Source organism: Perognathus longimembris, chromosome 12 (assembly GCF_023159225.1).
Source record: "Perognathus longimembris pacificus isolate PPM17 chromosome 12, ASM2315922v1, whole genome shotgun sequence".
Taxonomy (NCBI): Eukaryota; Metazoa; Chordata; class Mammalia; order Rodentia; family Heteromyidae; genus Perognathus; species Perognathus longimembris.
Genome location: NC_063172.1, coordinates 55,737,112 through 55,753,773, shown reverse-complemented (window position 1 = coordinate 55,753,773; position 16,662 = coordinate 55,737,112). Strand labels below are relative to the sequence as shown.

At 39.3% G+C, this 16,662-nt stretch overlaps 1 protein-coding gene across 3 annotated transcripts in view; it reads left to right on the top strand.

Moving 5' to 3' along the window:
• Window positions 1-16,662, top strand: part of Atp6v1h (ATPase H+ transporting V1 subunit H) — an 89,541-nt gene that overhangs the window by 55,847 nt on the left and 17,032 nt on the right. For all 3 annotated transcript variants that reach the window (XM_048358376.1, XM_048358375.1, XM_048358377.1), the window contains 2 exons: window positions 12,059-12,160; window positions 13,355-13,468. In XM_048358376.1, the coding sequence (XP_048214333.1) occupies window positions 12,059-12,160; window positions 13,355-13,468 (216 nt within the window). The remainder of the gene's footprint in view (window positions 1-12,058; window positions 12,161-13,354; window positions 13,469-16,662) is intronic.

Below are 16,662 nucleotides of genomic sequence, written 5' to 3'. Positions count from 1 at the left end.
ATACCTCCTGCACTATGTTTTTTGCCTAGAATTGCTTTGGCTATTCTAGGTTTTTTGCTGTTCCATATGAATTTATGGATTGGTTTCTCTATTTCAGTGAAGAATGTGGCTGGGATTTTGATAGGTATTGCATTGAATTTGTATAACAATTTGGGCAATATGGCCATTTTCACTATATTGATTCTGCCTACCCATGAGCATGGGAGGTCTTTCCATCTCCTTGTGTCTTCTTTGATTTCCCTTATTAGATTTTTGTAGTTTTCATTGAATAGGTCCATCACGTCCTTGGTTAAGTTGATCCCTAGGTACTTTATTCTTTTTTTGGCTACTGTAAATGGAATTGTTTCCATAATTTCCTTTTCTGTTTGTCTATTGCTGGTGTACAGAAAAGCTGCTGACTTTTGTGGATTAATTTTGTATCCTGCTACTTTGCCAAATTGGTTTATTAGATGTAGGAGTTTGGGTACTGAGTTTTTTGGGTCCTTGAGATATAAGATCATGTCGTCTGCGAATAGGGATAACTTGATTTCTTCCTTGCCGATGTGGATCCCTTTGATGTCCTCCTCTTACCTTATTGCTATGGCTAGGGATTCCAGTACTATGTTGAACAGAAGTGGGGAGAGTGGGCATCCTTGTCTTGTTCCTGTGTTTAGGGGGAATGATTTAAGTTTCTCTCCATTTAATATGATATTAGCAGTTGGTCTGTTGTATATGGCTTTTATTGTTTTGAGGAATGTTCCATCTATTCCTGTTCTCTCCAAAGCTTTTAATAGGTATGGATGTTGTATTTTGTCGAAGGCTTTTTGGGCATCGACTGAGATAACAATGTGATTCTTGATTTTAGTTCTGTTTATGTGGTGAATTACATTGATTGATTTACGGATGTTGAACCATCCTTGTGACTGAGGGATGAAGCCTACTTGGTCATGATGTATGATATTCTTGATCACTTTCTGGATCCTGTTAGCTAATATTTTATTGAGGAGCTTTGCATCTGTGTTCATTAGTGATATTGGTCTGTAGTTCTCTTTTTTTGTTGGATCTTTGCCTGGTTTGGGGATGAGTATGATATTAGCTTCGTAGAATGAGTTTGGGATTTCTCCCTCCGTTTCTATTTTGTGGAAGAGTTTGAGGAGTATTGGAATTAGCTCCTCACTAAAGGTTTTGTAGAATTCGTTGGTGAATCCATCTGGGCCTGGGCTTTTCTTAGTAGGGAGGTTCTTGATTACCTCCTGTATCTCACCGTAAGTTATTGGTTTATTTAGTTGATTTATTTCTTCTTGGTTCAGTTTGGGCAGTTTGTACTTCTCTAAGAATTGATCCATTTCTGTAAAATTATTGGTTTTTGCTGAGTAGAGGTTTTGGAAATAGCTCCTTATGATTGTTTGGATATCGTGTGTACTTGTTGTAATTTTTCCTGTGGAGTCCCTGATTTTACGAATATGAGTCTCTTCTCTTCTTTTTTTTGTGAGTCTTGCAAGGGGTCTGTCAATTTTGTTTATTTTCTCAAAGAACCAGCTTTTAGTCTTATTTATTTGTTGAATGGTCTTTCTATTTTCAATCAGATTTATCTCTTCTTTAATCTTTGTAATCTCTCCCCTCCTAGTCGTTTTAGATTCTGTCATTTCTTGTTTCTCCAGTTGTTTTAGTTTCATCGTGAGGGTATTCACCTGCTCTGCTTCCATTCTTTTAATGTGGGTACTGAGTGCAATGATCTTGCCCCTCAGTACTGCCTTAGCTGTGTCCCATAGGTTTCTTTGTGATGTGTTTTCTTTGTCATTGTGGCTTATGAATTCGTTGATTTCATCTTTAATTTGATCTGTGGCCCAAGTGTTGGATAGCAGCGTGGGGTTTAGCCTCCAAGAGTGTGTATAGGCTCTGTGGTATCCTTTGTTGTTGAGGGTTACCTTTAATCCACTGTGATCAGATATAATACATGGGATGATGTCAATACTTTTGTATTTGCTGAGGTTCTTTGTGTGGGCTATGACGTGGTCTATTTTGGAATATGATCCATGGGCTGCTGAAAAGAAGGTGTATTGGGTCTCTGTAGGGTGGAAGGTTCTATATAGGTCTGTTAGATCCATTTGGGAAATGGTGTTATTTAGGTCCTCAGCTCCCTTACTAATCCTCTGGGTGTTGGATCTGTCTCTTGGAGAGAGAGGAGTATTAAAGTCACCCACTATGATTGTGTTTGCATCTATCTTGCTCTGTAATTCTGTGAGAATTTGCTTGACATATGTCGGGCCTCTTTTGTTCGGTGAGTATACATTTATCACCGTGATGTCTTGATTCTGGATTTTTCCTTGTATTAATATGTAGTGTCCTTCTTTGTCTTTTTGAGTGGACTTTAAAGAGAAGTCCAGCTTGTCTGAGATCAGAATGGCTACACCTGCCGTTTTGGTGGGTGCATTTGCTTGGTAGATCTTGCTCCATCCTTTCATTCGAAGCCTGTTTTTGTCCCTTGCTGTAAGGTGGGTCTCTTGTAGACAGCAGATGTCAACTTTTTGTTTGCGGATCCATTCTGCCAGTCTGCTCCTCTTGATCGGGGAGTTTAAGCCATTTATATTTAAAGAGATCAAGGATAAGGGTGTTTTTTCTCCTTCCATTTTCTTGTTGGGCTGTTTTTTCCTGTTTTTTTTTTTTTTTTTCTTCTTGTCTTTAGTGAGCTGGTCTTTCTGCTGGACTTTGGCTATTGAAGTTTCTTTCTGATTCTGTCTGTGTGTCTTTTACGATCTCTGTTGGGTGGGCTTCCCCTCTTAATATTCGCTGTAGGGCTGGTTTTTTATTCACATACTCCTTTAGCTCCTCTTTGGTGTGGAAAGATCTGGTTCTCCCTTCGAATGTGAACTCCAGTTTCGCTGGATATTTGATCCGAGGTTGTAAATTGTTATTCTTAAGTACTTGGATGGTGTTCTTCCAATCACTTCGAGCTTGGTAAGTTTGTGTGGATAAGTCGGATGTTATTCGAATCCTCTTCCCATTGAAAAAAGTTTCCTTCTTCGCTTTGGCTGAATTCAGAATTTGCTCTTTAATCTTGAGGTCTGTAGTCTTGAATATTATGTGCCTTGGGGTGGTTTTCCTGGGGTCTGGCCTGCCAGGTGTCCTATAGGCTTCGGTTACCTGGATGGGGTCCCCTGTGAGATTGGGGAAGTTTTCTGCAATAACTTTATTGAGAACATGATTAAGCCCTCTGCTCTGATATTCGGCTCCTTCTTCTATTCCAATTATGCGCAGATTATATCTCTTGTCTTTGTCCATTAGTTCCTGGATTAATCTTCCCTGAAGCTTCACCTTTTCTTGGAGTGTGGTCATTTTCTGGTTGTTGTCAGCTGCTTCATCGTCCAGGCGAGAGATTCTGGATTCCATATGGTCCACTCTTTGTGTTATGGTTTCAATTGCGGAGTTTATGGATGTCAGAGAGCTATTCATGGTTGTCATATCAGCTCTGATCGTGGAAATTTCTTCCTTTAAAGAGTTGTATTTTAAATCTATTTTTTCATGCATTTCAATTCTCAGGGTGTGGAGATTTTCTTTAAAGGCGGCTTGCATTGTATCCATTTTTGCTTCCATTTCTTTAAACGAGGCTTGCATTGTATCCAGTTTTGCTTCCATTTCTTTCTTGGCTTCCTGGGTGTCCTTCCAGATTTCCGCTCTAAACTCCTGGAATTGTTTTCTGATTTCATTTCTGACGGTTTCGATCATTCCTGTTAACATGGCCTCATTTGCTTTTTTATTCTCCATCTCCTCTTCAGTCGTGCTGCTTTTTGGAGCTGGCGAGTTGGCTTGTCCTTTGATGAACTGAGTTATGTTTCTTTGTGATTTGCGCATCTGGAGGTCTGTGTAGATCTTCCCTCCCTTCTGTGTAGGCGTGTCTACGGCAGCAGGTGCTGTCGCTGTGGCCCCGCCCACCAGTGCAGGGCACGCCTACCAGAGCGGGCGCTTTCGCCGGGGCCCCGCCCTCCTGTGCACTGTGAGTCCCCTACAACAGGCACTTTAGCGGGGTCTGCCTCCCAGAGCGAGCCCTGGGTTGTTGGGTTGTGCTTGCGCCCTCCCGCGAGTCCGCTGGGGGGGGAGGCAGTATGTGTGGGGCCCAGTGGGATCGACTGTCTGGGTGTGGCTTGGCACCCTCAGACCTCGCCTCTGCTGCGAGGACGGGGAACGAGATCAGGCTCAGGTGGCCCTGCTGGGCTGGTATTGCCCACCAGCGCCTGTGATTTTAGTTGTAAGAGTCCGCAAGGTCTAGGCGCCTCGGGTGGGGCTTGCCCTGCCGGCCGTCCCCCGGCCCCTGTTGGGAAGGGGACGGGGCCGGTTCTGCCAGTTCAGGAACCTTTGGGGGCTTGGGGCTGTTCCGCCCTTCCCCTGCTAGACTGGCTTCCCAGCGCCTGATGGGAGCTTCCCGCCTGATTTGGGGGTTCTTTGTTCCCACGGGAGTGGGGAGGGGGAGGGAGGGAGATATAGCTTCTTTGTCGGGCTTGGGTCTCCCGTTGGGGGAAGGGATTATGGGGGACTCACTTTTGCGGCTTTGTGTGTGTGTCCCGCGCCGCTGTTGGCCCTTCAGGGGTTGGCGAAGTGTCGTGGTGGCTTCCCCCGTTCCCTCTTTCTGCCGCCCTGGGTTCCCTTGTCCGAATCCGGTGTGGACCCGAACTTCTCGTCGCTGCCGGGTGTGTCTTGGTCCGCACCCTGCCTTGTGTCCGTGGGGTCTCCCGCTATATGGATTCTGCGCTCCTGGCAACCTGTCTGCCGATCGCCGGGTTTCCCTTTCCCAGCCTGACCCTGTTTGGGCCAGGGTCGGCTGGTGGGGGGAGGGTGCCCCGATGAATCTCCGGCTCCGTGTAGGTTTTCGGTTCTTCTTTTTTGCTCCTTTTTGTTTTCCTGCGTTTCTCCACTGCTTCTGGATGCTGGTTTTGCTGGGTTCTTGGTGGAGTGTTGGGTGTTGGAGTTCCCAGTTCGCTATTCAGTTGGTGCGAGTCGGGGTGCCTCCCTATTCTTTCGGCGCCATCTTTCTCCTTTTCACACTATCTCTTGACACAGAATGTGAAGCTTGCTGGGTGCTGGTGGCTCATGCCAAGCTGCTCAGGAGGCTGAGAACTGAAGATCCTGGTTCAAAGCCAACCCCGGGCAGGAAAGTCCATGAGATTCCCATCTTCAATTAATCACTGAAAAACCAGAAGTGGCACTGTGGCTCAAAGTGGTAGAGCACCAGCCTGGAGCAAAAGAGCTCAGGGACAGCAAGACCTACAACTGACAGGGGAAAAAAAAAATGATGATGCTTCAGGGTCTTTTTAATGAAGAAACTAGTAGCTGTGGATAATAATAAATCCTTATGTGCCTCTGTGGGACACATCTAAAACCCCAGGAGGCCGAGGCAGAATTGCCATTTCCAGATTTTGCCTCAAAATCTTCTGCATTTGAAATACTGATTTAGCAGGAAGAAGCACTTATAAAGGATCAATTAGTGTTATCTCTGGGAAAGGCACCTGGCTTTGATCACCCCGAACTAGATCGAGGACTGCAGTGGTGTTGTGAGTGATTGGACTTCTGTATGAACCACACTGGGGGTTAATAGGTGACCTTATGAAGAGTTTCTGTTTCTTTGAATTCAGGGCCTTGAGCTCCCGCTTGGTTTTATTCACCCAAGGCTGGTGCTGTACCACTCAAGCCACAACTCCACTCTGACTTTTTTTGGTATTTGAGGATAAGAGTTTCATGAACTTTCCTGCCTGGGCTGGCCTCCAACTACGATCCTCAGATCTCAGCATCCTGAATAGCTAGGATTGCAGACGTGAACCGTGGGTGTGGGGAAGCTTTTAGGGGAATCTTGTTTTACATACTTACACACATGTTGACACAGACTTCATCGAATTCTAATTGCTTTAAACTCAGCTTTAAACTTATATATTTTAAATAAAAGAGACAAAGAAAAGTATACTTTGTTATTTTATGAACGTAAGGTACAAAATATACCTACTGCCTTTGAGAAATAGTATCATAGGTAAAATATATTTTGATGAACACTGAATATTAAAACATAATGATATGTAAACAGATTGAACAGAAATGAACAGAAATACATAATCTTCAAGTTTCCAATAGCCTAAGAATTTATCACAGCCTTGGAACCATGCACCAGTGGCTTACATCTGTAGTGCTGGCTACTCAGGAGGCTGATGTGGAGGGTTACAGTTCAAGGGCAGCCCATGGAAGAAAAAGTTCACTATACTCCCTCTTCAAAATAAACAGCAAAAAGCAGGCTTGGAGGTATGGATCAAATAATAGAGTTAACAGCCTTGCAAGTGTGAATCCCTGAGTTCAAATCACAGGATTGATATATAAGGAAAAATGTTTGGATTTATTTTTAAATTTGAAATTCTCCTGGTTGTCTGCTGAGAAGCTTTAGTAGTGAAAGGGTGGCTGGGCTGCCACTAAAGGACATGCATTTGGCATATAATATTAATATCTGTTTTCCATTCTGGTGCCTGGATTGCCATAGTTTGGGCCTGGTGAACCAGGAAGGTGCATTCATTAGTGAGACTTTTATTATGACATAGTACAGACAGAGTATTGGGCTACTTGTTTCATGATGTTATCATGTGGCCATACATTTTTTTCAGGAAGGTAAATGAATAATTTAGTTGTATTTCTTCTATAATATCTGGAATATTTTGTTAGCAGATACTCATCTGCTGCTATTCCACCAGAGAGAGGTGGCAAACTCATTCTTTAGCTGGGTAAACAGTCTTATCTCAGTCTTATTAACATGTGGCTTATTTCAGTTAAATTTTATAATGCAGGACACTAAGCACCTTCATATTGCTGTTCTTGCTTTTAGGAACATTTGAAAACAGTGCCTTCTTCTCAGCGCACTCACTCTGTAGATCAGGATTCTCAGGTGATATCTTTTGCTCTTGGTCCATTTCAACCTCTTCTCAGACACAGCTTTGCTGATAGACTTAGTTGTTCCAAGTCTTAAAAAGAATGATAATTCAGAAGAAAGTAATGCGAATGATTTAGCAGGACTCTAAACTCGGACAAATCCAGCATCAAACACTATTTTACCAACTTCCTTTGGTATTATAGAGACCGTTGTTGCATCAGCATATTCTCTCTGCTTAATTCTTTCTGTTTCACTGTCTTTATATCTCTCTTAGATGACAGGGTCAGCGTCTTAATTTATTTCAAGTGATGGGACTCCTTTTATTCAAAGTCAGTTTGAATTTTAGTATTAGGTTCATTTTGATTTAAGCAATGTTCTTCATTAAAAACTGTTAGAGAGGGCTGGGAATGTGGCTTAGCGGTAGAGTGCTTGCCTAGCATGCATGAAGCCCTGGGTTCGATTCCTCAGCACCACATAAATAGAAAAGGCTAGAAGTGGCTCTGTGGCTCAAGAGGTAGAATGCTAGCCTTGAGCAAAAAGAAGCCAGGGACAATGCTTAGGTCCTGAGTCCAAGCTCCAGGACTGGCAAAAAACAAAAAACCAAAAAACAACAACAACAAAACCAAACCCAAATAACTGTAAGAGAATTGAACAAGCATTTTGATCTATTCAACTCTTGTTGTACTGTCTTAGTACAGTGAGTTATATGCTGTTGTGCCAAGATTTCTTTTGTTGCAGTTTGAGTTTTATCACCTTCTAGTTCTAAAGGATTCTGGGTGTCACTGGCTTCAAAAAGGCGTGAGTGTTATTCCATAGGTCTTTAGACCATCCAGTAACTGAAATATAAAATTCTCAGTTGCAAAGGAATTTTTCCTGTTTGTTTCACAGAATTTGTCTTGGCATGCTTTCTATTTTTTTCTTGATTCTTTCAGTTTTTAAAGTTGTTCTTTGTATTTTTGGGGCATTTTGTCTTCATTGACCACTTAGAATGGTTTTCATTGACTCTATACTTACTTGGCTTGATGTGGCCCATTTTTGAACAAGGTCTTGAGATGTCTGATCTTTGTTAACAAGAATTCCACCCATCAAGGATAGAATGTTGACATCTTTCAAACCAAAGTATATATTTCATTCATATTCTTATGTCTTTTTTCCTTTTGTTAGTGATTTTTTTTATGAGCGATTTTGATTCTAATCATGTCATTGCTTAAATCTTCCTGTGATCACTGGCAAAATGTGATGAAGACAGCCTGATGTACCTACTTGAGTGAAACCTCAGATAAACTCTGTAAAGACACATTTTATGTTTGTGTGTTTGTATTATTTTTATCTTTTGCATATTGTATAATGTCACCAATAATACTGTAAATCTAATGTTTGGGCATGTTTTTACTCCTCTTATTTGAGTAGATAACCTAGGAGTAGAATTGGTGGCAGCACAACTTTACATTCACAGGAAAAAAAAAATGAGCACAAAGTACTGAATGTTCTCCCACTAGAGCACAACTTCCAGTTTTTAAAACCTTGTATTTCTCCTGCTTTCTGTTAATTTGTGCCACAAAACAGACTTAAGTACTTGCAAAAATATACTTTCAATGGATTTAAAGTGGGTTGTTTCTAGGGTAAGAATGACAGCAGTAGCCTTTAGTAGAATGGCTGTTTCATGATATTTATTCTGTATATTCATGAACATGGGAAATCTTTCCTGCTTTCTTCTTTAGTTTCTTCAAAGTTGTTAGTTTTTGTAGTGGATGTTCTTCATCTCCTTGATTAGATATTCCAGTGGTTTAAAGAATTCTTTTAATATTTATTTTTATCAAGTAGTTGTACAAAGGAGTTTCAAACCAGAAATCAGGTTATGAGTTATTTTTTAAGCTATTGAAGAATAATTTGTTCTCCTAATTTCCATTGTATATAGAATATAGAATTTTTAATATATTCCTTATATTAAATGTTTTTGTATTTTTTTTACTTATGGCTTAGAGTCACGATAACTTTCTTAATCATTTTTAAAGATAGTCTGTATGTACATCTGTGTAGAAATGTGAAAATACTTTTTTCTTTTAATACTTTTTTTTTTTTTTGCCAGTCCTGGGCCTTGAACTCAGGGCCTGAGCACTGTCCCTGGCTTCTTTTTGCTCAAGGCTAGCACTCTGCCACTTGAGCCACAGCACCACTTCTGGCCATTTTCTATATATGTAGTGTTGAGGAATTGAACCCAGGGCTTCATGTATACGAGGCAAGCGCTCTTGTCCCCAGACCATATTCCCAGTCCTGTGAAAATACTTTTCTAGGAAAGATTCCTAGAGAAAGAATTGCTGGGGCAAAGGGGCCATGTATTTTATATTGTCAGGAGTAGGGCTAGAGACGTGTCACAAGTTGTAGAAGCCATACCTAGCATGTGTGAAGCACTGGATTAAATCCCCAGTCCTGAAAAAAAAAGTTAAAGAAAAGTAGAAATAAATCAAGGGCTATTGTTTTTTTTCCCAATGAAAGAAAACCTTTATTGTTTCAATGAGTATTTTCTTGGCATCTATTATGGTTAGTACTTTTTTCTATGTAATGCAGAAGTAATGGAAGATAGAATATGGTCCTTATAAAATTGCACTCATAAAAGTACAAAATCTTAAGGATTTGTGGGAAATATGTTAAAGTATAGCAAAATTAAATATCTAACCCTTGGTTTATAGCAAGTGTCTATTCCATGTTAACTAAATAAAAGACAATAATTCTTTTGGAGATTTTTTTTAGACTTATACGAAGACCTTGACAATTTTTAATACAATGCTGATTTATATGTTGTACCTTATTTTTATTAAATGTAGATGGAACAGAATTTTGATTATTTGAGCCTATTAGATTCATTAATACATAGGTTACTTTTTGAGCTGGTGCTAAGCTCAAGAAGGAAATTTAAATTTAGGATTGTTATAAAGGTCAAAAGTCAGGCAGACCTTAATAAATTTGGAGATTATGGGACTAATAGATATAAGAAAGATAAAAAAGGGAGGGGTTATTTTTCAAATCACTTGGAGATTTTCTTGGTATTAATGGTAGTCTGTAAGAAAAATTAAAGTGGAAGTAGTATTTTAGTTAGTAGTTTATATCTATTCTACTAGTAGGAGATAACTTTTACCAGTATTCTATTACCAATGCTAATGTAATTTAGAGATCTAGCTTAGTCACAGGTTTGAAAACAAAAGGTCTGGCAACTGGGTTTTCATGATAATATGAAAAGAAATTTTTGGAAGTAAAGATTGTATCCAAGTTTAGTTCTGATAGGGATGTATTTAAAGTTTTTACAATTGCCTTTTAGATTTAGAAACATGGGTTCATTTAGAGGCATGAAGTCTTGATTTTATTTGGAATAATGGTTATACTTTATAAATGCCTACTTTGTGTTTCTCTGAAAAATGTCCTACTCTGTTACGATTAAACTATTAAACAAGTAAAACATGCTAATTTTAGACTTAATTGCAAAGCACTGTGTTTTTCCTGATCCAGCAGTGTAATGTAGACATTAGTGACCATTTATTTCTTACACCTGAGAATCTCTGAATGTGCTGCCTATATAATTCAAAGTGGAATTTACCTTAAACTCTAAGGTTACATTTCATTAGGTAAAATATGTTTTAGTCCCATCAACATGTTCATAACTGTTAATAAAACTGCTTATTAATTTCACTGAAAAAAAGAATACGGCCCTTATAATCATTAATCTTACATTGTATTTGAGAAAGAAAGACTAAACATGGTCAGGGAATAGAGAATGTAAATGGCAAGTGTTGATTAGTATTATGAAGAGAACAAGTAGGAAAAGAGAATGATGGGTCTTTTCTTAGTGTGATCGGACTCCTAGATAAGAAAGGATATTTGAGCTGAAAAGGAAATGTGTGCTCTCAATGTTCTACTAGGTTGAATCTGTTAATTTGGTAAGGTATTTATGAATCTGTTTTTAAGTAAATGGGTTTTCGTGTGGTATATTAGAGTGCAGTAGGTTTTATTAGTTAATCTTTTACTTAGCCCTCAAATATTGCTCACTCTGATTATCACTGTTTTCCTTTGCTTGTAGAATGAGTTGAGAAATTTTCCATCAATTTTTGGGCTTTTGACCAGAATAACATCATCAAACATTCAAGGAATAATATTAAAGGAATTATCAGTTCCTTGAATAGAAAGTCAGTCCTTTGTTAGCTCATTGGATTCTGAGCACTGTGCCTCTCCACTTCACTCCCAAGGACCTGTACACTACCAGATGGAAACACTGCCCTTCTGGTCATATTGAGGAGGGCAGTCAGACCTTGACAGAGTGGAGTCTTCTCTGCTGTTGTTCCCTTGGCTTCTGAGAACAGAAGCACCTGTCAGATGCCAATGGAACATTTCCTCTATGTGGCTGTTCTGTGGAAAGTATTAGGAGAGAGTCAGGAAGATGATTTGGGCTTTCTTAGAAAAACACCCTTGCCATAATGGGTTTAATCTTAGTTGTAAAGCACATGTGCTAGCCTTTTGTTAGAATTGGGGAAGGCAATGGTAGATGTGTGCACTATCTTGAATGTGGGGTCCTGAAAAGATTTTGCCCCAGTACTAACAGTAGGTACTATGGTTAATGTAACTGTAATTACCAAAGATCTACTGATAGTTCTATATTAAAAGAACTTATTCATATTCTAGTTTCATTCTAAATGGAGAAGGAGGAGGAGTTCATGATGTTTGGGGAGTTGTGTGTTATATTGCTTTTGAAACTACAAGCAACCCAGTGCTTGTATGTGTGCGTGTGTGTGTATGTGTGTGTGTGTGTGTGTGTGTGTGTGTGTTATAAGGTTTGAAAATAATAACGGGGTAATTGTGAAATTCTTAGAAAAATAGGATTATATTTATAAACTTCTACTTTGAAGATGCCAGTATTATACCTGTGCTCTATTGTGTTCTTTAGACATCATAGAATTTGATGTCTCTGTATTAATTTTGTTTTGTTTTTGCCAGTCCTGGGGCTTGAACTCAGCACCTGGGCACTGCCTTGAGCTTCTTTTGCTCAGGCTAGCACTGTACCACTTGTGTCACAGCTCCATCTCTGGCTTTTTCTGTGTACATGGCACTGAGGAATCGAACCCAGTGCTTCATGCATGCTAGACAAGCACTCTACCACTGAGCCACAACCCAGCTCTGTATTATTTTTTTCAGAATATTGACAAAACTTTTGGAGGTGTCAGATGATCCACAAGTCTTAGCTGTTGCTGCTCATGATGTTGGGGAGTATGTGCGGCATTATCCCCGGGGCAAACGGTAAGGGAATCCAAGTGCCCAGTTTCTTCAAATTGTCAAATAGAATTCTAGTAATGTATATATGTACATAGTAGAGAAACTCATGTAGTAAATTAAGATTACCATAACAGTAGTATGTTCCCTCTTATATTTAGTGCCATGTTATTTGCATATGTATCTCTAATTTTTGTTCATTTTTTGCTGTTTAAAATACCATCCTGCCCAAGAGGCTGTGACATGCCTAAGGAATGCCTAAGGAAAACATGTGTGTCAGATAAGCATCTTCCTGGCTGGAAGAAGCCCGGAGAACCCCGTGTGATCCTGCTTCTTGGAGCTGTACAGAGGCTCCAAAGTAGATGATTAGGCCTGTTTAAGGATTTTGCATCCCTTTATTAAGTGCACTGGGTGTTACTGGGTTGTTTTAGACAGGGAAAATGTTATTATTTAGAATTTTGCAAAGAATATTTTGGCAACAAGTATATATTGAGTAGGAATAGCCCTCACGCCATCAGCATTTTGGTGATGTAAACAGCTCTGGACTTATTGTACTCCAGGGCCTGGGTGTGTGACTGTTGATTTTCACAGCAACTGTATGAGAGCTTTTCTTTTGCTCCATATTTGGTAGGGTGAAATTTACTGGTTAAATGATTTTCTGCTGTTAATGTATTTGATTAAATAGCCGATTTATAAGATAACCTTTCCAAGTGGTGTTTAATTATTCTTCTAGTTCTCTATTCTTTTCAATTCAATCTTTAAAAAGACTCTTCAGATAAAATTTGAAAAGGCATACAGATGAAAGTCTATCTCAAATCCAGTGTATCCATTGTTATTGACCCAAGATGTTTTACTCACCTGTGGGGCTGGCCTCTTCTTACCTTACTGGTTACATTACTTATTGCATTGAGCTGTCATTTGTCACTGACAAATAGCAGGCACTGCCCACCAGACAGTACTGGGGGATGAATTTAAGCGACTCCATAGTTTTATCAATAACTATACCATTGAAAAGCCTTGATTCTGTTAGAAGAATTTGCTTCTACTCATGAAGCAAATGGCCATTTTTAATCAGTCATTTCTGAGCTTAGAGTAAGTGGATTTTCAGGGTATAGGGTTATAGTGGCAGATATGTGTATGCTCTTGAAGCATAATGCTTCATCATCTTGGTGCTCTTGAAGACATGACTTTGCTCTTCACCAACTCTCTTCTGTTTTGCAGCGTTATTGAGCAGCTGGGCGGGAAGCAGCTGGTAATGAACCACATGCACCACGAAGACCAGCAGGTCCGCTACAACGCTCTACTGGCTGTGCAGAAGCTCATGGTGCACAACTGGTATGTCTCCATGTCTTGCCTATTCCTGTCCCATGATTGGCAGGCTCTCATTTGTCTATGCTCAAAGTTCTTATGCAAATGTTCTGATAAGTAATTGCTTTAAAATCAGTTAAAGTTCTGGTAATGTAAGTTTCATACTTAGAGCAGTGGCTTGATAATTCTAAAAGAGCTAACTTCACTAGAGGGTCTTAAGAAAGGCATCACATTCTAAGTACTGATATTGAAAACAACTCCAGAAGTAACTAAAATGGGCCCTGGAGACAAAAAGTGAACTAGTGTTTCTTGTTGAATGGAATGTGATTGGACTACTAATTGCTCTACAGTCTTGCAAAATTTACTATGCAATGTATGGTTAAGCTGAGTAAATTTTATCAGTTTACATTAAAATACTACAAGCTAACTAACTCAGATTCCTCTTGTATACTTCATTCGTTAAAAATCAAGATTATTGATCATTTTGTATCTCCTTAAGATAAAGAATAAATTTAGTCATAATGGTGAGCCCTTGTGTACTAGACAGATTGAATGAAGATTCCCTTTGGGATGGTTTTAGCTATAGTTTGGCAGTTCAACACTCCTATGAACAGATCAAATGCTCCTATTACTCCCTGCCTTCTCCTTTTGGACTGTTTTTTGTTTTTTGTTTATGTGCTAGCCCTGGGACTTGAACTAAAGGCCTAGGTACTGTCCCTGAGCTGTTTTTCTCAAGGATAGCACTCTACCAAATGAGTATAGCTCCACTTCTGTCCTTTTTTTAAATAGTTAATTGGAGATAACAGTCTCACAGATTTTCTTGCCCATACTGCCTTCAAAAGCCTTCTGAATTACTAGGATTACAGGGGTAAGCCTCTGGTGCCTGGCTTGGACTGTTTTTGTTAAGGCACAAGGAACAAATGTATATTGCTTCTAACTGGCAAAAATACTACCAAAGGGAAGAATTAATGATGCATTAGAATAGGGATGTGTGGGCTGGGAATATGGCCTAGTGGCAAGAGTGCTTGCCTCGTAGAATAGGGATGTGTGAAGGTGCTGTCACATACAATGCAGAAAACCAGGCATGCTGCCTGGAGCTCATATACAAACTTTTGTGGTCATGATGCTTCCAGAGTTTTCTCATAACCACTGACATTTATACATTCCTGTAACAATGGCTTTTGGAGCACTTGTATTGTATCCTGTTATTTTAAGGGTCAGGCTAAAGATACAATGGAAGAGAGTACAGCTTTGCATAGGACAATTAGAAAAGGCTTCTCTGAATAGGACAAATCTGTTAGACTGAGATGATAATAAGAAGCAGAATGACAGCTCAATTATTGGAATAGTTAGCATTTGAGGTAGAGAGAATAAGAGGAGAACAGGCAAAGCAGGAATGAGCCTGGCTTGTTGAAAGCACTTCATGGCCACACATTTGTTTGTGATACTTAACAGAAGGATATGGCAAATAGACAGTAGAAACCAGGAATGCTCTGAGCATTTTACTATACCCAGGCAACCCCCTCATGAAAGACTGTACTGAAGTTGAGAAACTAATTTGAAGGGACAGTGCCAGCATCTGTGTAGAATAATACACTTAGAAGGACTAGTATCTCCAATGGTCTTGTTGACTAAAGTTATGACTCTTACAAGATGGATTGAAAGCCATTGGAAAGTTTTTAAGTGATGGAGTGACAAAACGTGATTTGTGTTTTAAAAGTGTCACTGTGGCTACTTTATAGAGAAAGCATTACATAGGTAACACTGAAGGCAGGAGGACTGTTTTGTCTCTCTTGGGGACAGATAGTTGGTAGCTTACTGATGGCATTAAAAATTGAGGAAAGAAGCTAATGAACTTGGGTAGCTTTCAGAGTTCTTGCTAACAGCAGTTCATGGGCTATCTTTTGTGTAAGAAGAAAAAGCAGAGGGTACTCCAAAATGATATTTTTTCTGATTAGCAGGGGGAGAAAATTTCACTTGTAAAAACTAAATACACCACTAGATTTTTCTTTGAGATAGATTTTTAACATAAACAAATAGTAATTTGATATCTTGTGACTTTTTATGTCTTTCATAGAACTGTTAAAAATGCTGGCATTTCATACATCTGGGTCTCTTGTGACATGTGAGCTTATATTTGCAAACACATTTTCTTCCCGAAGTTTCTGTGAAAGGCCCCATTTAATGTTTCCATTTTGTTGAAATTAGGGATGCTGAAATATAATTTTACCTTCTTAATTAGAAATCCATTTTAACAGTTCTTTTTCTTAAAGAGTCTGTTGATGGGTTTAGCTGTTTTATTTATTTATTTATTTATTTATTTATTTATTTATTTATTTATTTATTTATTTATTTATTTATTTTTGTCAGTTGTGGGGCTTGAACTCAGGGCCTGAGACCTGTCCCTGAGTTCATTTGCTCAAGGCTACACTCTACTACTGAGCCACAGCTCCCCTGATGATTTTCTGGTGAATAATTGGAGATAAGAGTCTCATGGATTTTCCTGCTTTGAACCACAGTCTTTAGATCTCGGCCTTTTGGTAGCTAGGATTATAGGCATGAGCCACCAGTGCCCAGCTTCGTGGTTTTTTTTTTTTTTTTTGCCAATCTTGGGACTTGAATTCAAGGCCTGAGCACTGTCCCTGAGCTTCTTTTCCTCAAGGCTAGCATTCTACCACGTGAGCCACAGCACCACTTCTGACGTTTTCTGTTTATGTGGTGCTGAGGAATCAAACCCAGGGCTTCATGCATGCTTCAGGCAAGCACTCTACCACTGAGCCACACTCCCAGCCCTATTTTTTTTTAATGTATATTCTTGATGTGTGTGAGAGATGTGTGAAATAGGAGATTGACATGTTTTCTCTTTGCCAGTAGAGAAAAATATTTAGTTGAGAGTTTTTGATCATGCATTGGAAATGGATTAAAATTTGATTTTCTATCTTAATTTTAAAACTTGACTTAGTCTCATACTACATTTTCCATGCATGATTGTGTGTGTGTGTGTGTGTGTGTGTCTTTATAGACAGAAACTAGGTATTGTGCTATTTATCAATGACTTAAGGAGAGTATCTGTCATTTTTCCCCCTACCTAATTATGTGCCAATCAATTTTAAATCTTAATGTTTTAATTTTGATAAATCTTCTTTGCATTTAGTGGAGGTGCTTAGTGTCATTGTTTTCCTATACTGGGCTTTATGACAGGTTTTCATATCTCGGGATTG